This window comes from Syngnathoides biaculeatus, chromosome 14 (genome assembly GCF_019802595.1).
Source record: "Syngnathoides biaculeatus isolate LvHL_M chromosome 14, ASM1980259v1, whole genome shotgun sequence".
Classification (NCBI taxonomy): domain Eukaryota; kingdom Metazoa; phylum Chordata; class Actinopteri; order Syngnathiformes; family Syngnathidae; genus Syngnathoides; species Syngnathoides biaculeatus.
The window spans coordinates 6266070-6290473 of record NC_084653.1 but is presented as its reverse complement, the minus strand read 5'-3'; the positions used below and the strand labels follow the sequence as shown (position 1 = coordinate 6290473).

The window sequence follows — 24404 nt, the reverse complement described above, 5'->3', positions numbered from 1 at the left end:
CAAGCCGAAAGGAAAAGAAAAAGTCAACTGAAAAGCTCAAGTGAATTTACTTTAATTAAAAAAGATTTTAGTCTTAATTTTTTTCAGTTTAAAAAAAAATTGCACAATATACTTTACATATACAGCAGTATTTATTATATGGGTTGTTCCCAGTGAATATTATTATTAGACTGAGATCTGTGCCAGAATTTGGGAGAGTAGAAATTCTCCGAAATGACCCTCAGTGCATTTATAAAGTGTATGGTTGCAGAATACAGTGGAACTTCGACTTACGAAATGAATTCATTATGTAAGTTGTTTCGTAATGTGAATTATTCGTAAGTAGAAGCCATTTTTACATGTAAATAGCTTAATCCGTTTTTTTGTTGTTGTTTGCCTTCCTTTCCTCATGTTTTAAACCAACCAACTCCAACGCTTACGGTCATCATTGCCATCAGCAAACAGCCAGGTAACAGGAGACTAAAAAGTAAAAAAAAAAAAAAAAAGAATGAAAGAAAGAAAAACAGCAGCAAAGGCGACATGACACCGCCCAACTCAAATTGAACAACTGTGAATTATTTTGTTGTTTGTCTTTCACTCCACAAACGTCATAATTTTTTTCATATGGTTTTGTCACTATATACTGTTAAAACATACTCTATTTATACCATACATATACATATATGTTTTCTGGACGGCAGCGTGAAATGGATAATATGTCGAGCGTTTTATTTTTTCTCCATATATGAGCCATGCCTGACCATAGGCCGCGGATATATACCCTATGTACTGGTACATTGCGAAATAAGACATTCACAAAGAAAGACTTATAATATTTGTTTACATACAGTACGTTGTTTTCAATCAGTGACTGTAACAGGGCAGAAAAACATCTTAAACATAACGGAAAAGTTGTTTTTTTTAATTCATCCTCCTCCCGTTCACTGAAACCATTAAAATACCCTTCGGTATCAGAATTGAAGAGCCTCAGAAAGTTTCCGTCACACTATGTCAGTCTCTCTGTTGCTCTCAATGTCATTTTCATCTTGCGTTACTGCTAAAGTTGTGCTGTTCTCTACACATAGCAGTCCAACCTTTTAATCCGTTGGTGAAAGTAGATTCTTTCACACTGCTCCACGCATTTAAAATCCACGTGTAGACCTCAGAAAAGAAAGACCTTCTCATGTGGCCAATTTGTGTGAAAATTTTAAAATTAAATTAAAAAATAAATCGTTGCAGCACGGTGCGTTTCATGCTATGTTCTGCCTTGAGGGCATTTAAAACTTGTGCTGTCTTCTACACACGCGAGAGGTACCTTTGTTGTCTTCTATGGGCAATTGAGGTAGATTCTTCTTCTATGTGAACTGAACTTAGTCTTATTCTTTTCTCCATATAGGAAGCAGCTAGGTATGCCGAAATCTGAGGGCAATATAGGGAACAGCCATGTTTTAACCATTTCATTCAAACAAGTTTTTATTGTACTTTTAAACTCAGCCACTAGTGACAAAAAACATCTTTGTTGCAACATTAAATATGCCGCAGGGTTCACAGTGCCTAAATAAACTAGTGCAGTGTCGTCTGGAAAATACAGTAATCAACACTGATAATCAACAAAGTTAATTGTCATGTAACAGTGGGAGCTGCCTCAGTCAAGAGTAAAAGAGCTCAACGTCAATAATCACTTCACTGTGAATCAAAGTAGAAGTCAGCAGCTTTCACCATGGTAATGCTGTGTTGATTGTGATTACACAGCTAATAGCATAGCTCTCAAATTTGCATTACTCAGAAAGTCGGTTAAAACATGGTCAAATGATACATCCTTCCATCCATTTTCTTAGCTGCTTATCTTCACAAGGGTCCCGGGGGTGCTGGAGCCCAACCAAGCTATTAATGGGCAAGAGGCAGGGTACACCCTGAACTGGTTGCCAGCCAATCGCAGGGCAGATAGAGACAGACAGCCGCACTTACAATCACACCTCGGGGCAATTTAGAGTGTCCAATTAATGTTGCATGTTTTTGGGACGTGGGAGAAAACCAGAGTGCCCAGAGACAACCCACACAGGCACGGGGAGAACATGCAAACTCCAGACGGCAGGGCCGGGATTGAACCCGGGTCCTCAGAGTTGCGAGGCCAATGCTATACAGCTGTGTCACCATGCCGCCATCAAATAATACAGTAAATGATGAATTTTGTTATTCTCGGTATGCCAACATGAATGGACAATAACAACGTTTTCCCCCAAATGCTGTTTTATTTACATAACATACATTTACTAAGATTTACATGTGAACTGGCTTAAATACCCAACATTTTGTATTCTGGTACACCAGTTTGGACCATGGATAATACCAAAAAATAAATCCTCATCAATGTGTTTTGCTGAATTGCTTCAAGTTAAAATACTGTAACTGTTCTCCCAATACTAGACTATGAAGATGAACTATGTAGTGTACTTTAGGTCAACTTCAAAACTAATCTTCAAAAGCGAGACACCATATAAAGCAGTGTTCAAAATAATAGCAGTCCAATATGATGAACCAGATGAATCCACATTTTCAGAATATATTTTATTGCGACATTTACACAGTCGGTGCAGTAGATTCTCAGAAAACCAATAAGACTCGGCATTCATGATAAACACACTCTTAAAGGTCAAGTGTCATCCCTATAAACATTCTAAAATAGATATTGTAATGAAAAATACATATAACATTATTCACTTCAATGTCTATACAAAAAAATAAGTATGACCGGAGAGTGGGTCATCCATGCACAAAGTTGCTGAAGTGTCATTCAACATCCAAGTGGTCGCCACTGGTTGGCTGCATCTCCTGTCCGTGACATCACCCCGGACATTCGCCATTGAAAACACGCTGTGGACCCTACTATGGGAGACGAACACGCCCCTTCTGACACAGAAGCTCTTTTCCAAGAAGAGAACATCACACAACTGAGAGAAGTTACCGGGCCATTATTACCCTATTGTTTCGAGCCATATTCAGATGATATGCGATCACGGCCAAACCACCTACCCGTCTGATGCACTTCCGCGGCGGAGATAAGCCATTGCGGTTGCTTTATAGCAGGGTGTTCAAATACTTATTTGTTCACTGTAGATAGTAAAAATGTTCCTGTTTCATATTGGTGTTAAATGATATACAGTATGAGAGAAAATGTTTGAGATAGTTAAAGGTCAAGTGTCATCCCTATAAACATTCTAAAATAGATATTGTAATGAAAAATACATATAACATTATTCACTTTAATATCTACACGGAAAAATAAATATGAGTGGAGAGCGTGTCATCCATGCGCAAAGTTGCGGCAGTGTGATTCAACATCCAAGTGGTTGCCATACTGGCTGCATCTCCTGCCCATAACGTCACCCCGGACATTTGCCATTGAAAAAATGCTGTAGCCCCTACTATGGGAGACCAATATGCCCCTTCTGGCACAGAAGCTCTTTCCGAAGAAGAGAACATCTCACAACCGAGTGAAGTTACTGCGGCAATATTACCCATTGTTTCAAGCCATATTTAGATGACATGCAGATCACAGTCAAACCACCTCCCCATCCAATCCACTTCCACGGCAGAGATGAGCCACCACGGCCTGGGGCCGCGATGAGCCATCCTGGCTAACAAGCCGAGCCAGCCGTGGAGGCCGTCCTTCAGTGTCTGCTGCACGGAAACCTTCTGATGCCACATCGACACATTTAGCAGCCATGACTTACAGATTACGACCCCCCCAACAATTGTTTTTTTTTTAACAGATGTATACACACCTACCTGTCATTTGGAACCCACGAAGCTCTCGTCCTTTGCACCTGTGCAATCCAGTTTTCACAACGAACCGGGTCTCTTGGAAACTTATGAAGGGTAAATCCATCCTTCCGAGTGTTCGAGCAATATCTAGCAATGCAACAAGCCGGTATTTTAGCTAACACGAAGGAACAACGAGCTACTTTCCTGCAGGTAAAACCAAAAGAAACAAATTAGTCCGCTTGAGGGCGCTCCTGCACCGTACGTCACTTCCTGCTTCTTCTCGAAAACAAATCCCTCCAGAGGATTTTCACGGCAGGAGTTACAAAAAGCCATATACTTCAAAATCATGTTTTGTGGTGAAAAAAGGCATGGGACCATACCGGCTGCTGTTTTTTCATTAATAACATACTAAAAATTATGCATTTCATGACAGTGGCCCTTTAAATAGAGGCCACCTGATTTTCATAAAATTGATGACCTCACTGATTGAATGCCACACTTGTATTTATTAACACACCCCTTTTAACAAATTGCCCAATTGCACAGCCTTATGCGTTTGTATATCATGGATGTTGGGTCTTGTTGGTTTTCTGAGAATCTACTGCACCTACTGGTAACTCAAGCAATAAAAAATATATTGAAAATATGATTTCATTGGGTTAGTCACATTGGACTACTATCATTTTGAACACTACTGTACCATGCTGCCATCCACTTTGTCACCAGTTCTCCTTTTAACACCTACCAGTCTGAATTCTACTATGTGGTTAATACCCCAAAAAAGTGTAAGATAAATATTAGTCGACAGTTGATTAAGATCCACATTCAACACATTCAATGACCTCGGGAAACGGGTAACACGTTTTACAGATAACGATTTATCCTCATTACAGGAAATTTTCAGCATTGAATGGCATAAATCTCAAACGCTAAACTGCCAAGCTCTTAAAAATATATGTACACTACAAAACTCACAAGAACCAGTTGATTTAATGATGTTAGTGTTGCAAACGCGTGTGGCAGTTTTGATAAGCAGCGGGACAAAGGAGACGCACCAGGTCTCCTTCAACAAAGCAAACTAAAGTGCCCTTTCTTGCAATAAAGAGGTGGGAACAAGTCACTGCTTAGAATGGTGATGGGAACCACAGCAGAACAATCAGTCTAGACATTTGACCACAAGTAACCTTACAACAGTCAAAACGTGTTCTCTTTTTCTTTTTTTTTTTTCTTTTTGTCCTCATCGGCTGTTAGGTCAAGCAGAATAGAGAATCTGTATCCCTTTTATGCCGGAACAGTTTTACTTTTACTGTGTCACGGTGGCGTTTTTAAGCTTCCGCTGTGGTTTCCTAGTATCATAATTGAAGTTTATTGGGAATCAGAATCAATCAGTCGAACAGAACAAAGTTTCTACAGGGGAGAGAGAAAAACGAAAACAAAAGACCATTAAAGCACTAATTGTAAATGTTAAGAAAAGTAAATCACAAAATATTAAATGGGGGTGTTATATGGGGTTCTAGCGCTACATCCTGTCAGCGAAGGACAGGATAGGACAAGGATGGGAGAAGAGTATACAGGACAATCCGTGTTCTTATTTGTGGATCAGGAGGGGACACTTGTTAAGGACATGTAACAACTAACTCCATTTATTTTTTATTATTTGTAATTCATGATAATTCAATTCATGTAATTCAACAGATCTGTCGCAAGTAAGAATTTGCATCTGGTAGTGCTCCAATTAGAAATTTGGTATTCTACTGACAGTTCTATCAGAAAAGGAGGAAGCGGGGGTACACCATGAAGGGGTTGCCAGCCAATCGCAAAGCACATATACAGACGAGAATTCGCACAAATATTTGCACATACAGGCAGTTTAGTCTTCAATTAGCCTTCCATGCATGTGTTTGTGATGTGGGAGGAAAATGAAGTACCCGGAGAAAGTTCAGATGGGTACCAGGTGAACATACAAACTCCATATGGGCGAGGCAAACTTTGAACCAGGGTCCTCAGAACTTTGAGGCAGGTGTACTAACCAGTCGTCCAACGTGACGCCTGATTGGCAAATAAAGTACAGTGGTACCTCTACTTACGAACTTCTAGTAAAGAAAATTTTAGGTTACGAAATGCCTCCTCGTACAAATATTGTATCTACTAAGAAGAAAATTGAGGATATGAGAGGAAAAAATGGGTGCTAGATTCGCCCCAAATTCCACCAAATGTACACATCCTGTATCTTGTAGTATATATAATAATAACAAGCAACATTACTGGCTCTCACACATCTTTAAGATCTATAAGAAGCTCCTCTGTTCTCAACTCCTTAACTGTCTAATTCCACCCGTTTGCACCAGTGGGAGAGTACGTTTGTTCAATCAAATACATATTTTGAACATATTAAAAATGGCATTTTTGTCATACTTCTGGTTAAAAAGTGTGCAGTCTTCTGTGGCCCCCTGATTGCGCAGATGAAAAATTGTGCCACCCTCCATCATTTAAGTTGCTCACACTGTTGCACATGATAGCAGCGCCTATGTAAAGCTTTTGTTCTTTTGTTTTGTTTTGTAATTTATGGTGAGTTTATCATTTTACTGTTTTTCTATGTATTTGTATTTGCTTTTATTTTGATTTGTTTTATTCTGCTGTCTGATACAGAACGGCATTGCAAATGACAATGTGTTCTCAAATGCCTTACAGTGAAGAAAACCCTACTATATTGCAAGTTCTCCCACTTAGAAATCATGGAGGGGTCTGAAATTTTCATTGTAGGTGCATGTCCACTGTGAGAGAGATAATATAAAAAAGAAAAATTCAGAAATCACAATGTATGTTTGTATTTTTAACGATATATTTGTGTGATACAGCTGCGAATAAGTATTTGAACACCTGCCTATCAGCTAGAATCCTGACCCTCAAAGACGTCTTAGTTCGCCTTTAAAAGTCCATCTCCACTCCATGTATTATCCTGAATCAGATGCACCTGTGTGAGGTCGTTAGTTGCATAAAGACACCTGTCCACCCCATACAATCAGTAAGTCTCAAACTCGTAACATGCCCAAGACCAAAAAGCTCTCCAATGACACCAGAGATAAAATTGTACAACTCCACATGGCTGGAAAAGGCTACGGAGAAATTGCCAAGCAACTTGGTGAAAAAAGGTCCACTGTTGGAGCAATCATTAGAAAATGGAAGAAGCTAAACATGACACTCAATCTCAATTGGAGTGGAGCCCCATGCAGGATATCACCTCGTGGGGTCTCAATGATCCTTAGAAAGGTGAGGAATCAGCCCAGGACTTGGTCAATGACCTGAAAAGAGCTGGGACCACCTTTTCCAAGGTGACTGTTGGGTAATACATACAAACATCACAGTTCTGAGGTCCCGGGTTCAATCCCAGCCCTGCCTGTGTGGAGTTTGCAAGATCTCTCCGTGCCTGCATGGGTTTTCACTGGGTACTGCAGTTTCCTCCCACATCCTAAAAACATGGAACATTAATTGGACACTCTAAATTGCTCCGAGGTGTGATTGTGAGTGTGGCTGTTTGTGTCTATGTGCCCTGCGATTGGCTGGTAACCAGTTCAGGGTGTAACCCGGCTTCTGCCCGTTGACAGCTGGGATAGGCTCCAGCACTCCCCACAACCCTTGTGAGCATCAGCGGCTATGAAAATGGATGGATGGATGGATAGTATTGACGTCACAGTTTTTGCTCCTCACATTCTTTCCAGAACTCTTAACATTGGCCTGTTGGCTCATACTTGCTGATAATGCCATTAAGTATAAAAGGTTGCTCCACCATCCCAGTGGGAATGAGACCTGTTTGCCTGATAGCATGAACTCAGCCATCTCCAACTACTCCTACGAGGAAGGGCAAGTGCGAGAGTGTTAGTGAGATATCTTGTTTACTCTTTGAATTTGAATAATTGATCCAGCGGTCTTCCATCTGCTCTTGTGTATGTATTTGCTGCATCAATGGGTGGAGGATGTGGGCGGCAAAAAGATACCTCATTTCTCCAGTGGAGCTCTGCTCTCATGCGTTAGGGGAAGGATTACACAACAGCATTTTAACATTAAAGCCAATAATTACAGTGATATTTTGGCATTTCCACTGCGACACTTTGGAGAAGGAAAGTGTCTTGGAGCAGAAGTTGTTTTGTGCGTGTGTGTGTGTGTGCGCGCGTGTGTGTGTTTTTAAAGATGTTTATGGTGTCTGTCATAACATTGAAAGTATTGAATATTTTGTAACAGGCATTTTTACCACTTCCTTCCTAACATCCATCCATCCATTTTCTTAGCTACTTATCCTCACAAAGGTCATGGGGAGTGCTGGAGCCTATCCCAGCTGTCAAAGGGCAGGAGGAGGGGTTACACCCTGAACTCGTTGCCAGCCAATCGCAGGGCACATCGAGACAAACAGCCACACTCACAATCACACCTTGGGGCAATTTAGAGTGTCCAATTAATGTTGCATGTTTTTGTGATTGTGGGAGGAAACTGGAGTGCCTGGAGAAAACCCACGTAGGCACGGGGAGAACATGCAAACTCCACACAGGCGGGGATGGGATCAAACCCTGGACCTAAGAAGTGTGAGGCCAACACTGTACAGCTGCTCCACCGTGCCGTCCATTTCTAACATATTGAGGAAAATGACTGAGAGGACATTGTTGAGCAAAGATATGCACAGAGACACTGTAACCACAGTATTTTTAATATTTTCCTTAATAAAAAAAGTGTATTTGATTGTTGTTACTTTTTTATTCACACATTAAGCATAGACTTTCACTAGCTAAAGTGCGCATGGCACTGTGGCTAAATTATTCATAATGACGTGGAGGGTCACAAATTGTCATGGAAAAAAGAGACTGACTCTCTGAACGACTTACAATACTTGGCTTGAATAATATTCAATTAAAGTGAGGGTTTTTAAAGAAAAAAAATCAAGTAAGTGGGAAAGTAACTAAGTTACATTTCTGTTCAAGTAATCACTAAAGTTACTTTTTCAAAGTAACTGGCAACACTGCTTACATACGTCAAACTCTAAATTCAACATATACTCAGAAAATGCGGACTTTATTTCAAAATTCTCTTTCGGATAAGGACAATCACCTGGTCTGCTTACATAGTATGGCATTGGCAACTTCGAGAGTTGTTTCTTTTCATTGATTTAGGAACCTGGGACAACTTAATGCAGAGCTTTCAAAAATCAACAGGAAAGGCTTTCCCATAACCCTAAAATAATAATAATAATAAAGGCTGTGCAATGCTAATAAACTATGAGTGAGAAGTGAGCTCCTTATGGCCACCGTCAAACTGACCCCCAGAGAGAGCGCTATAGTGACACTTTCGCGACACGCTAATCAACACTATTTACAGTAAGCCAACACTGACGGTCATTGTTGGTGTCTGAATGATACTCTGCAGAACTACGGACAGCTGATTGACAGCGGCAACTGTTCCATTGTGGATATGTCTTGGCACTTTGCGTCCTATTCGGAGCCACTTGACTTGAAAAGCTGGCGTTTTTTTCTTTTTTTTTTTTTTTTTATCTCAGCGGGTGACAAGATGATCGATCGCCTTTGACCTAGAAGGGAGGCCCATAACAACATTAGCTTGCTGCTGTTTTTGTCCTTCTTGCCACTCACACGCATTCCCACTTGTGTCTTTTTATGCACATCTCTCACACAAACACACAACACCCCCAACATTAAGCAGCATTTTGCCATCCAGAGCCTGTTAGAACAAAGCCTGTGTGTGTGTGATGTGAGACCAGGTGCCAGGGACTTTTCACACAAGCTAACAAGGCTGACAAATTAAGCGTTCACATGAAGAGAATGACGTCAGTTTGACGCGATTGGAACTGGAAGCGGTACCCGCTTGGTTCCTAATACCTTTGGGAACAAAGAGTGGATGCATCAAATTTAACTGCACACACAAAAACCTAGTTCACTAAGCCCTATCAAAATGCCCTTGAGCAAGCCAGGAAACCTCCAAATCAATAACACAGAACATGTTGGGAACTTCCCCTGTCCCTACTGTAGGGTCCAGAAGCAAGCTCAAGGTAAGGTTAAAATGTTTTTTTCGTTTTGTTTTTTGCATTTATTTCTCGCCGTGTATCTCAAATGCCATAGACACCATTCCATATTCCTAATCTCACTTGTCATTGTAATATATTAAGATCCACGCCAAAAATGGCAAAAGTTATTCAGCTAACATTATCTTAGCCTGATGGAGAGCACTATTGTACTCCACAGTCTCCACTTTGCAGCAGCGCCCTTATTTCCTGCTGCTCTTGGTCTTAGTTTAAATCTGTAAATACAGTATTAAGTATAGGAGACCCTCATTTGCCTCCATTATCATTTTTTTCTGTTTTTCTTGTTCTGAGTGTTGCATTGAGCTCTTCGTGCTTCAAGCTTCATCCAGCTTCTTGAAACATGAAACATTTATACTCCCATCACAAAAAAAAAATATATATATATATATAATATATATATATATATATTGTGTGTGGTTTACTTTTCTCCAGTGTTGTTGATTTGTTGGGGCATTTGTTGGGCGACTGGTTGGTGACCCAATTTTCACAAATTGTTGAAAACACTGTCCTGCGAGTTCTGACCTCTTGATCATCATTAGCTCTCTTTCTTGTGAGGTGCCTAGAGAAAATAATGTCATCAGCTAATTAGTGGGGATCAGACGTCAGCCCCTTCTTGACCTCTGTGCCACAACATTATAGCTGTGTGGATTAGATTAGAGCAGAAGGATTTTTTTGTCCTTTTTCTTTTTCTTTTTTTTTAAATACTGCATGCACTCTGTACTGTTTAGGATTAATTGTACTTTCTGTTCTAGAGCAGATTTTCTTGAGGAGGGACCGGCGATTGTGACAATCCTTTGTCCTTCTGTATAATGTTGCTGTGGAATTATGAACAAATAAAAATATACCAATACTTCTAGAACAATAAAACTACACTAACGAGGATGATTTATAGTGATTATATTAAGTAGTAATGGCAGACACCTGCTTTAAGTATGCACTATTATACTTTGGGATATCAGGCCTGAAGAACAAGGCCATGTGCTATTGTATGACTATATAAATACTTGTTGCAGTGTTAGCATGAAGGTAAATAATACATTAAAAATGATTATATTTATTTAATTACAACATTAAATATATAAAATTCATAAAGTTACTACTCTAAATCTGTACATTTAAAAATAAAATTGTTCAATGAGTGATGAATTTTTTTTTGTGTATTGTGTGTAAAATATACCCTTAAAAACAGCAATTAATTGGAAGAAAATGTTGAGTAATTTCAGATTAGGTGGACGAGATGGCAGAATCCAGTTGTCGCGGGGTCACTGCTCATGTTGAGAATTAACAGAGATGCTTATCAGGAAAGAAGGGGAGGGGGCGTGCATAGCTTTGCTCCAGATCTTCAACTGTGTGCTTCCAGCCATCCCCTCCCTGCACTGAGGCCAGGTAGCAGTTTGGGTCGTAAAAGCAATAACATTTGTTTTAGATCTGTAAACTCACCTGCTTGTTTGGGAGTCAGACAACTACAGTAGCTGCTGTTCCTGTGAACATGGAAAACCACAAACTGTAAGAGTACAAATGGTGATAAGATGAAGAAACAAGAAGCTTGTGGAATGCGAGTTAATTACATTTTTCCGGGTCGTCTCCAGTGGAAGCTTTTTAATGAGCCTTGACACGTTTCCTCATGGAGCAATGCAAGTGTTCCTAATTGTGATGTCACATTAGTTCCCAATCACTCCTTCTGATAAAGCTTGCTGAGGGAGATGAGACTCTTCAACTCCTTTCACGCTGCCTATTAAATCTGGAAAATTTCCACCTTTTGAGGGGTGAGGGCGCAGAAGGATTGAAAGTTAGAACTGTATATATAGCTTTATTATACAACACTAGCTAAAATCTTAGGAGACAATTCATTTCAAAGTCTCTTTTGTTGAAAGCTAAATGACATGTAGGCCATATATAAAGATAGATAGATAGATAGATAGATAGATAGATAGATAGATAGATAGATAGATAGATAGAAGATAGATAGATAGATAGATAGATAGATAGAGATAGATAGATAGATAGATAGAGAGATAGAGAGAGAGAGAGAGAGAGAGAGAGAGAGAGAGAGAGAGAGAGAGATAGATAGATAGATAGATAGATAGATAGATAGATAGATAGATAGATAGATAGATAGATAGATAGATAGATAGATAGATAGATAGATAGATAGATAGATAGATAGATAGATAGATAGATAGATAGATAGATAGAGATAGATAGATAGAAGATAGATAGATAGATAGAAGCATATCAAGGTTCTGGCGTGGGCTAGCCAGTCTCCAGACCTAAACCCAATAGAAAATCTTTGGAGGGAGTTGAAACTCCGTGTTTCTCAGCACCAGCCCAGAAACCTGTCTGATCTAGAGATGATCTGTGTGGAGGAGTGGGCCAAAATCCCTCCTGCAGTGTGTGCAAACCTGGTAAACAACTACACGAAACGTTTGACCTCTGTAATTGTAAACAAAGGCTACTGTACCAAGTATTAACATTGGTTTTCTCAGGTGTTCCAATACTTGTTTGCAGCTGTATCACACAAATAAATCATTAAAAAAAATCAAACATTGTGATTTCTGGATTTTCTTTTAGATTACCTCTCTAACAGTGGAAATGCAACTATGATGAAAATTTCAGACCCCTCCATGATTTCTTAGTGAGGGAACTTTACATTATAGCAGGGTGTTCAAATACTTATTTTCTTCACTGTAGATAGTAAAAATGTTCCTGTTTCATATTGGTGTTAAATGATATACAGTATGAGAGAAAATGTTTGGGATAGTTAAAGGTCAAGTGTCATCCCATTCTAAAATAGATATTGTAATGAAAAATACATATAACATTATTCACTTCAATGTCTATACAAAAAAATAAGTATGACCGGAGAATGGGTCATCCATGCACAAAGTTGCTGAAGTGTCATTCGACATCCAAGTGGTCGCCACTGGTTGGCTGCATCTCGTGTCCGTGACATCACCAGGGACATTCGCCATTGAAAACACGCTGTGGACCCTACTATGGGAGACGAACACGCCCCTTCTGACACAGAAGCTCTTTTCGAAGAAGAGAACATCACACAACTGAGTGAAGTTACCGGGCCATTATTACCCTATTGTTTCGAGCCATATTCAGATGATATGCGATCACGGCCAAACCACCTCCCCGTCTGATGCACTTCCGCGGCGAAGATAAGCCATCGCGGTCCGGCGCCGAGCCGGCCACCGGCCTTGTTGACAAGGCTGAACCGGCCGCCGGCTAGTCTATCGCTTTACAAATCATTTCGTTCCACAGCACCTGGTTATAGATGTTTTTTTTTTTATTCAGATAACGTCTGGTTCATTTATGATCATATTTAGCATGGTGATTCACATAGGTCTTGGTTATTAACCGGCCATTAGTGGTATAGTGGTTCACAAAGATGTGGCTTAATTGCTTGCCCTTGGTAGCTGAGTTCGTCACATAGCTGTTGGTTCATCCTTGGGTATTGGTAGTGTAGTGGTTCACATAATTTAGCCGTTGGTTCTGGTACCATAGTGACTCACATTACATTGTACAGACAAGTAGAGTAGTCTCCTTTCTATATGGCAATGACGTTTAGAGTGTGTTGTCAACTGGTCGCTAATCACGTTTGTGGCTTGAGGAGACAAAGCCGCTTACAGCAACAGATGAGTGCGCTCAATATAATTAAGCTGCCACCTTAATTGATTTTAATCATCTTCTGTAGCATTTATGAATGTGCATCTTTAGTGAGTGAGAGAAAAAAACAGTTAAGGGAGAAAAAACCTTCAGTCAAGCAAGATTAAAAAAAAAAAAAAGATTCGACCAACACTGTGGCACAACTGTGTTGTTATACTGGCATGCTGTTATTTTTGAAGGCCTGACTTTACACTGAGAATGCCTGATTGTTGTCTAGGAAACCGGGAGGCTTGTTGCTTCCTGTGGTCAGGTAGAAAAGCTTCCATTGTGGAGTATGTCTTGCTGTCTGTTTGAACCCCTTGATACATAATCCAGCACACACTTTCAAAGTGGAAAGTGAGCAGGGAGTTATTCCACCACACACGAAGAGGTTAGTGATTGTGTGCAAACACTGAAAATTCTCACCATGCAGAATCCCCTCCCAAAACCATTCCAACTCATAAAAGGATGACAAGAAATGACATCCTATCCATCAGGATACATTTGACATGGCTGTCTCTGGGGCTCTTCAGAGCACTCTCGCTTCGCAGGCCTAGAGTTTGCTTTGACAGACAGTTGGTATTTGCCCTCATTCCTAGTGTCCACCAGCAGTGTTTCACAGCCCGCTTCACCTGAGGCAATGCTGTATGTATCCTAGTGAATACAATCAGTGAGGACTTTGGATATGCAGTTTCCATAAACAGCAGTCTAGTAAACAAAATTGCTGGATTCACGCGGCTCTAAAGTGCACGTGGGGAGTTTTGGCCTCCTGGGTCACATTAACCTCGAGGTTACCTGAGGGTTGTTTGACGTGACTCAAGGCAGCATACAGCTTCAATATGTGAACAAAAGCATAAATGTTACCTCATATATTGCCAGGACTTGGATTGTTCCTAAACATGTCCTTGATTGAAAAGGTTTTTGTTTCGTTGGTTAGAATGAAGAACAAGCTGTGGTACTTTGAGTTTGGCACCACCGAGACTATTTCAGCCACTTGCAAGAAGCTCAACGAGTGCATCGAGGTCGAGGTGAGTCAAGACTTGAGAGTCTGCCCTGCAAAAGATGATAATAAGCAAATGAGAAATAAACTAGGTCATCCATTCATCTTCACAAAAAAAACTTCCCGACCTGGGACCTTCAGGACCAGCTGCAACAAGGAGACTCAATAAAAGACCTCTAGCAAAAAGTCTGTCTTTGCAAAAATAGTATTGCTTTCAGAGAGGTAATTATTGTGCAACATATTTATTTTTGTGGTTGCTGTTTGCTGTGGATTAAATAAATGTTAAGCTCTAGGTTTTTGTGAAATAATTTCTTTATGAGCTCAAAACCCATTCTAAACAGTGATCACTGTTGGATTATAGTGGAATGAAAAATTTCACAGCGCTAACAAGGCTATCAAGTACAAAGTACTGTGTAAGGGCCACAAAAAAGTAATCTTACAGTAATGATAAAATGTAGTCTGATTAAGGCTTTTTTTTTTTTTAGAAAAAAGTTGTAATCCTAAAGAATAAAGACAATAACAGTATTGTCACGCTCGGGGCTAGCGAAGGGTGAGGAAGGAGGACTCAAGTGCAGAGAGGCAAGGCAGGAGTAGAGGAGTCGCAATAATTTTTAATTTTAGAAAACAACTTAAAGTAACAACCAAAAATACTCAGAGTTACAAAGTATGACTTATACCTAAACTAGAACCTTGGCATGACTTTCAAAAACACAATGAGCAACGAAGCAACAAGCAACCCATAATAAGGACAACAAGAACGGAACGAAACCAGGGAGCTAAATTGCACGACCTGATTGAGACAACGAGAAACACCTGGACACGAGTGCCTGGAGGGAGCTGATTGGTCAAGACCAAGGAGGAGGCCAAACACCAACAGGTGGACACAACTGATAAAATGAGCACACAAGACAAAGAACAGAGGAAAAACAAAACCGACCCAACCCAAACTGAGAACATGACAGTTAATACAATACACAGTACCTTCATGAATTAATATAGAGCCGGTATTAAGACTGTTGATGTTACACTTGAGTATAAATTTTGAAAATAGTTCAATTTTTATTTCCATTCTCCATGCTGCTTATCCTCACGATGTGATGGGATTGCTTTAACCTATCCCAGCTACCCTCAGGCGAGATGTGGTGTACACCCTGAACTGGTCTCCAGCCAATTGCAGGGTGCATATAAACGAACAAGTCACGCTCACATTCACACCGACAGACAATTTTGGGTTCCTCAATTAACCGGCCATGATTTTGAGGTGGGCAGATGTGGGAGGAAATCTGAGTTCTTGGAGAAAACCCAGACAGGCACAAGGAGCCTGGAACCCACAATCTCACAACTGTGAGGCCTATGTGCTTACCAGTCATCTGAATTTTATTTTATCAGAATCAGATTTCATGGCCAAGTATTTAACAACACACAAGGAATTTGCCTGGTACGACATTCATATTGAGTACTGAGGAGAAGAACAAACAACAATAAAGAACAATAGACATTAATTTCACAGGAACTCTTCCTTACAAGAGTCACAGCTGTGTAAGTTGCAGAGTCCTCTAGCATTTAGAGTTTATTTCCATAAGATTTATTTTTCAAATAATTTATTCTTGTAAGATTACACTTTATTCAGCATTTTTTTTCCTTTTAATATAACAATTTTAGTCTTTTTTTCTAATATTTTTTTCTAATTATACGACAACCAGGAAAGGAACTTTGATGACAGATGGTGGTGGACTTTCCAAAAAGGATGGAGATGGCTGTAGTGAACACTTATTTCCATGGGAGGGAGGAACATATAGTGACCTACAAGAGCGGAGGTAGAAGCACGCAGGTGGATTATATTTTGTGCAGACGATGTAATCTGAAGGAGATTACTGACTGTAAAGTAGTGGTAGGGGAGAGTGTAGCTCGACAGCATAGGATGATGGTCTGTAGGATGACTCTGGTGGTGGGTAGGAAGATTAAGAAGACAAAGGTAAGCAGAGAACCATGTGGTGGAAGCTGAGAAAGGAAGAATGTTGTGCGGCCTTTCGGAAAGAGGTGAGGCAGGCTCTCGATGGACAGCAGAAGCTCCCGGAAGACTGGACGACGACAGCCAAGGTGATCAGAGAGGCAGGCAGGAGAGTACTTGGTGTGTCTTCTGGTAGGAAAGGGGAGAAGGAGACTTGGTGGTGGAACCCCAAATTACAGGGAGTCATACAAGGAAAGAGATTAGCAAAGAAGTGGGACACTGAGAGGACTGAGGAGAGGCGAAAGGAGTACATCGAGATGCGACGTAGGGTAAAGGTAGAGGTGGCAAAGGCTAGACAAGAGGCATATAAAGACATGTACACCAGGTTGGAAACGAAAGAAGGAGAAAAAGGATCTCTACAGGTTGTCCAGACAGAGGCATAGAGATGGGAAGGATGTGCAGCAGGTAAGGGTGATTAAAGATAGAGATGGAAATGTGTTGACTGGTGCCAGTAGATTGCCAAATAGATGGAAAGAATACTTTGAGAAGTTGATGAATGAAGAAAATGAGAGACAAGGAAGATTTGAAGAGGCAAGTGTGAAGTACCAAGAAGTGGCAATGATTAGTAAGGGGGGAGTTAGAAAGGCACTACAAAGGATGAAAAATGGAAAGGCAGTTGGTCCTTATGACATACCGGTGGAGGTAAGGAAGCAATTTGGAGAGATGGGTTATTCAACAGAACAGCGGGCGAAAAGATGCCTGAAGAATGGAGGAAAAGTGTACCAGTTCCCATTTTTAAGAACAAAGGCGATGTTCAGAGCTGTGGGAATTATAGAGGAATAAAGTTGATGAGCCACACAATGAAGTTATGGGAAAGAGTAGTGGAGGCTAGACTCAGGACATAAGTAAGTATCTGCGAGCAACAGTATGGTTTCATGCCTAGAAAGAGTACCGCAGATGCATTATTTGCCCTGAGGATGCTCGTGGAAAAGTACAGAGAAGGTCAGAAGGAGTTACATTGTGTCTTTGTGGATCTAGAGAAAGCCTATGACAGAGTACCAAGAGAGGAACTGTGGTACTGCATGCGTAAGTCTGGTGTGGCAGAGAAGTATGTTAGAATAGTACAGGACATGTATGATGGCAGCAGAACAGCGGTGAGGTGTGCCGTAGGTGTGTCAGAAGAATTTAAGGTGGAGGTGGGACTGCATCAGGGATCCGCTCTGAGCATCTTCCTGTTTGCAGTAGTAATGGATCGGCTGAGATGGAAAACGATGACAGACTGTGGCGACCCCAAACACGACAAGCCGAAAGGAAAAGAAGAAGATTATGTTACAGTACATGCATGCAAAGAAAAAGGCTTTGGCTAACCCAATTTTTATACAGTTAACGCGGACAATATTGAATATATGTTCTTGTGCCATATCTCTGCCCCACTTAGAGGCTACTGTTTAGCTTTCTTCTTTTTTCCCCCCTCAGGTCTCGATTGCTCTGCTCAAGATCAACGTTCCTACCAATGAAATGATACACAGCACACACTTATGACCAACTGTCAATATATGACGACCCATACACTCCCCCTCGAACAAAGTTATGTCAGGTTAACATATTTGCAGTTGCATATTGCAGTGGTAATGGATAGGCTGACAGATGAACTTAGACATGAATCCCTTTGGACCATGATGTTCGCAGATGATATTGTGATACGCAGTGAAAGTAGGGAGCAGGCGGGGGAACAATTAGAAAGATGGAGATGTGGACTGGAAAGGAGAGGAATGAAGATTCACCGAAGTAAAACAGAATATATGTGCGTGAATGAGAGGGGTGGAGGGGTTAGAGTGAGGAGTGAGGAGTGAGGCTAAAGAGATAGCGAGGGTGGAGGATTTCAAATATTTAGGGTCAACAATCCAGAGCAAAGGAGAGTGTGGTAAGGAAGTGAAGAAACAGGTCCAAGCAGGTTGGAACAGCTTGCGGAAAGTGTCTGGTGTGTTATGTGACAGAAGAGTCTCTGCTAGGATGGAGGGCAAAGTTTATAAAACAGTGGTGAGGCCGGCCATGATGTACGGATTAGAGACGGTGGCACTGAAGAAACAACAGGAAGCAGAACTGGAGGTAGCAGAAATGAAGATGTTGAGGTTCTCGCTCGGAGTGAGCAGGTTGGATAGGATTCGAAATGAGCTGATTTAGAGGGACAGCCAAAGTTGGATATTTTGGAGACAAGGTTCGAGAGAGCAGACTTCAATGGTTTGGACATGTTCAGAGGCAAGAGAGTGAGGATATTGGTAGAAGGGTGCTGAGGATGGAGCTGCCAGGCAAAAGAGCGAGAGGAAGACCAAAAAGAAGGTTGATGGATGTGGTGAGGGAAGACATGAGGGCAGTTGTGGTTAGAGAGGAAGATGCAGGAGATAGGCTAAGATGGAAAAAGATGACACGCTGTGGCGACCCCTAACGGGACAAACCGAAATGAAAAGAGGAAGAAGACGACAACTTGTGTCCATTGATTTATTCTTATCCTCGCGAGGGTCGTGGTAGTGCTGGAGCCTATCCCAGCTGTCAAGAGGCAGGAGGCGGGGTACACCCTGAACTGGGTACCAGCCAATTGCAGGGCACACATCAAGACAAACAGCCACACTCACAATCACACAGGGGCAATTCAGAGTGTCAAATTATGTTGCATGTTTTTGGGATGTGGGAGGAAACCGGAGTGCCCAGAAAAACGATGCAATAAATCTATATACCAGTACTTGGGATGCTTTGGATCCCTAGAGACATAAATATAATTAAATGTTTGCAGCATGCCCAGGAAGGTTTAAAAGATACAATGACACATACATATGTAATGGGAGGTACAGACCTTCACAATATTGTAGTTATATAGTTTCCATCCATAATTATTATAATTATTTATGAAGGTTAAACTGAAAAACGCTTACCGATGAATGAGTTATTTCTTTGCATGGTTTTGACAGCTAACAGTGCAACAAGAATTAACCATATTGACACCAAAAAAGCTAAACCTAACGTATTCCAATATTATGTTTCACAATGTACAATTGTAATGATGTCAAAGGATTTCATCTTTCGCGTGAAATAGTACCCAAAGCAATGTTTTGCCCTGACCGGAAGTTGAAGCCAATTACCACTTGAAAGGGGTCTGTGCGGAATTTCGTTTTTATTCTACGTCATTGATTTATTCTCACAGATTTATCCTGAATCTATGTAAACGTGTGACATTTAAGGTCTATCCTGTTGAAATTACAATTTTATTTTCACAAGATAATTAAAAAACAATAATGGAAACATATTAAGAGAAATGTTCCAAGGTTTTATTTCATGTTATTAATACGGACATATTGCACTGTATTTGACAAATACAAATACCCGTACATGATAAAGCAAATGTAAAAAAATAAACACATTTCATAAAGCGTAATTCAGATGCAAGCCTAATCCACGCTGTAGTACAGTATCGGTATTTGTGCGTTTGTATGCTTTTACCTTGTAATTTTTTTTTTTTCACTTTTGCTTAATCAGCACTTCTACTTTTATTAGTGTGTTTTTACACAAGTATCCGTACATTTTTTTAAGTATAGAATGTGAGTAGTTTTGCTACTAAAGGGTATTGATCACCTGCTACATTTTTATTGCTGCAGTGCGACGGAATCATATTGGATCTGAGCAACACCTCTTTGGAGGGTATCGCCGTGCTGAACATTCCCAGCATGCACGGCGGCTCCAACCTTTGGGGTGAAACCAAGAAGCGGCGGAATTACAACCGCATGAGCAGGAAGGTTCCCGACAGGATGCCAGGCAGCACTGTCACTGACTCCAAAGAGCTCAAGTTTTGCATGCAAGGTGAGTCCAAGTCAGCAAGTTTAGTGTCCTCAGTGATGGAACAGTGATAATAATGGCACTCGCTCTCGTCTCTTTCCGTGTACTACCATGTGGCCATGTTGCCAAGGAGACGGCGAGGTTACGCTCAGAAGGCCAAAAAAGAACATCAGGAGAACGCCTCAATGACTCATTTCTGTCTGTTTTCTGTTTGTGCAGCCATTAGCCTCAAGCACAGAGCACTCATTCAACTGCATTAGCATAACACACCCATGTTGGTACAGTAAAGTCATTGTGAGAACCATGACAAGGAAGCACAACATATTGCTCCACTCAATGAGTCTTTCTGTGCATGAGATGCTTTTTTTTGTGAAAGCAAAATCACAAACAAATGAACTAATGGATTTATTCAAAAGTTCAATCACAAAACAAGTCAAATGGACGTCAGATCGTACAATATGGAATCAGCTATTTTATAATGGCTGCAGTTTGACATTGATCAAGCCATTCATCCATTTTAAAAAAAAACGACCTATGTAATCTTATCTGGTAGGCTACGCACCATCGCCATCCAATCACAGGGCACATATAGACAACCAACCATTCACACTAACATTAAGACATTTGGACAATTCTAGGTCATCAATGAACGTACCATGAGCTGAAGCACCCAGAGAAAACCCAATCAAGCATGGAGAGAACAGCCAAGCTCCACAGTCCAAACCACGAACCTCAACCTTTTTGTGAGCTCAGTTCCAAAAAAGTAGGCACTGTAGATACAAAGTGTTTTATTTTTTAATTTTTTTTAAGTTGTACTTAAGTAGTTAATTTTTTGGCAGCACGGTGGTGCAGCTGGAAAGCATTCTGAGGAGTGGGCTTGAAATCCCGGCCCCACCTATGTGGAGTTTGCATGTTCTCCCTGAGCCTGCATGGGTTTTCTCCGGGAACTACGGTTTCCCCCGCCACATCCCAAAAACATGCAACATTAATTGGACACTCTAAATTGCTTGGTGTGATTGTGAGTGTGACTATTGTCTCTCTCCATGTGTCCTGCATTTGGCTGGCAACCAGTTCAGGGTGTACCCCGCCTCCTGCTCGTTGACAGCTGGGATAGGCTCCAGCACTCCCGCGACCCTTGTGAGGATAAACAACTAAGAAAATGGATGGATGGATAGTTAATGTTTTGGATACTTATAATTTGTTCAAAAGTGAGGTCTGTGAGGTGCATCTGGGACACAAATCAGCTTGGTCTGAATCCATCTATTGAGAATTAAGACACTTACAGTATTTGTTCATCCTCTTTTTTTTCTTTTTTTTTTTTTTACTGGATTTGTTATGACAACAGTTTGACCGAGGCAGATTGACTGTGCATTTAAGCTTTACTCTCCTCACATAATGATAATTTTCATCATTGCATCTTCATTTTCATAAAATGATGAATTTATTCTTGGTACATGAGGATGTTCTCTTCACAGTTCTGAGGATTTAGGTTCAAATCAGGAAACGGCCGTGTGGATTTTGCATGTTCTCCCAATGTGTGGGTTTTCTCCGAGCACTCCGGTTACCGCGCACATTCCAAAAACATGCAAGGCAGGCTAATTAAAGACTCTAAATGGTCCGTAAGTGTGATTGTTGAGTGCAAACTGTTGTTTGTTTATACGTGCCGCCAACAAGTTCAGGGTGTCCCCAATCTCTCACCCATCTTGGATAGACTCCCACAAACACGCTTGTGACCCTAGTGAGGATAGTTGCTACAGATTACAGAAAATTGGGAGAGCCATTACAGCCTTTCTTAGATTCTGCTTTAAGCGCTGACCTGATTCTTCAGTCCTGAAAGTATCCTTATCACACACCGTCCTCACTCCCAATTGTATCCGTATCTCATCATGCAAACTGACCCGAAATACAATACTGTACTGTACCCCCAACACAACCCCACAAGCCTCATACTCTACTTAACCTAGAGTTGAAGCATCGGACCTAGTGTGAACATTAGATGACGAAGTTTGAATTTGTTTCCTGGGTAAAAGTGCCAAAGAAGTGTGGAAGACGACGTTTTTTCTATGGATGGCCATGCTATTTGCATCTGTTATGGAATAAGAAATAAAAAGTTTTAGCTTTAAACTATTGCCATCATAAAACCTTGATAAAACTGCACAGGTTGTTTTCAGTAACAGTTTATCATTCTTGACATTTTTAACTCATGTTCTGTAGTGTAAAAATAAAATAACTACCGTTAATATTTGTACATAAAAACTGTCAAAAAAAACTTTAATGAGAGTGCGATGGTGACTCACGTCATAACATAAATAAATCTCACAGAAGTGTAACAAGGAATGAGTACCTGTAAAACAAACCCCCCAAAATATCCACCCTAAATATGACAAACAGCAAAATGTACGGTGACACTGGAGTCTTACTGCTTTGAACGTAAAGAGCTGTTTCATTTCACACAACTTCCCGTGTTTATTCCTCTTTAAATGTCTCGTGTCATTCCTAGAAACGTTCTAAAATAGATATTGAAATGAAAAATACATATAGGATCATTCACTTCAATGTCTACACGAAAAAATAAATACAGTATGAGTGGAGAGCGCGTCATCCATGCGCAAAGTTGCGCAAGTCTCATTCGACATCCAAGTGGTCGCTGTATTGGCTGCATCTACTATCCGTGACGCCTCCCTGGACATTAGCCATTGAAAACACGCTGTGGCCCCTAACGTAGGACACGGCCCTTCAGACATGGAAGCTCTTTTCGAAGACATCTCACAACCGAGTGAAGTGTCCGTGGCAATATTACCCTATTGTTTCGAGCCATATTTAGATGACATGCGGATCACGGCCAAAGCACCTCCCCGCCCAGTCCACCTCAGCGCGGCGGTGATAAACGCCCACTTCTGAGGTGGACATGAGCCACCGCAGCAACAAGCTTTGTCAACAAGACGGCGGCCGGCTCAGCCTTGTCGACAAGGCCCGGTAGCGATCCACAAGGCCTGCGGAGGCCGTCCTTCAGCATCTGCTGCATGGAAGCCTTCCGATGCGCACATCGACACATTTAGCAACCCTGATTTATAGATTACAACCCCCCAACTATTGGTTTTTTTTTTTAGTATCTTTATACACACCTACTTGTCATTTGGAACCCACGAAGCTTTCGTCCTTTGTACCCATGCAATCCATTTTTTCACGACGAACCGGGTCTCTTGCAAACTTATGAAGGGTAAATCCATCCTCCCGAGTGTTCGAGCAATGTCCACCAATGCAACGAGCCGGCATTCTGGCTAACACGAAGGAACAACGAGCTACTTTCCCGGAGGTAAAACTCATAGAAACAAACGAGTCCACTTGAGGGCGGTCCTCCGTTATACGTCACTTCCTGCTTCTTCTCGAAAACAAATCCCTCGTGAGGATTTTCATGGCTGTAGTTACAAAAAGCTGTACACGTCAAAATCATGTTTTGTGGTGAAAAAACTCATGGGTCCATGTCGGCTGATGTTTGCTGATTAATAACATACTAAAAATCATGCATTGCATGACACCGGCACTCTAAGTGACAAAAATTCTATTAAAAAAAAAAAAAACTGCATCTGCAGATTTAATCCTTTGCTTAAATCTTCACACATGTTCAGAAAATGTTGGTTGTTTTTTCATGCAAAATTACCACAAGTTACCAATACTATTACCAAACAACTGCCCAAGTGCCATTTGCAGCCCGCCGTACATTATTTTGCGGCCTATGGCATATACGGTACTATTGTTAACAATTACCATGCCCCATGTTGTTTGTCTGCATTGTACCACTGTATTTCTACACTGTGTGGCAGGGAAGGAAAGGAGAAGAAAATTGTTGTAATTCCTAACATCCTTATTTTCCAGAATACATCCTTCAGTAACATGCACTTACAAAGTGAAATTGCTTGTTGCAATTTTTGCTATTAGGCAAAGGAAAGCAAAGCAAATTTATTTATATACCACATTTCATACACATGGGAACTCAATGCGCTTACATGACTAAAAGCATTCAAATACAAAATAAAATAAAAAAATGAAAAAAACAATTAAAAAAGATTTTAGTTCAAGAAATATCGCTCAAAAGTGGAAGAACTCTAAAACGGATGAGAAAAAGTTTTTAATCTGGATTTGAA

The 24404-nt window shown here is 40.8% G+C and overlaps 1 protein-coding gene and 1 long non-coding RNA gene across 5 annotated transcripts in view; one reads left to right on the top strand and one right to left on the bottom strand.

Annotated features, from left to right (window-relative positions):
* Window positions 1-24404, top strand: part of LOC133511714 (diacylglycerol kinase beta) — a 152174-nt gene that overhangs the window by 87288 nt on the left and 40482 nt on the right. For 3 of the 4 annotated variants that reach the window (XM_061840553.1, XM_061840555.1, XM_061840554.1), the window contains 2 exons: window positions 14418-14508; window positions 20082-20283. In XM_061840553.1, the coding sequence (XP_061696537.1) occupies window positions 14418-14508; window positions 20082-20283 (293 nt within the window). Of the gene's footprint in view, window positions 1-8225; window positions 8461-14417; window positions 14509-20081; window positions 20284-24404 lie in introns of those variants that run through there. The other variant, XM_061840556.1, reaches the window with a different exon arrangement.
* LOC133511725 (uncharacterized) lies at window positions 8660-11733 on the bottom strand. The gene is made up of 3 exons (XR_009798021.1): window positions 11395-11733; window positions 11267-11307; window positions 8660-9316 (listed from the first exon to the last, which is right to left on the bottom strand). It is a non-coding gene; the product is annotated as an uncharacterized LOC133511725 (long non-coding RNA).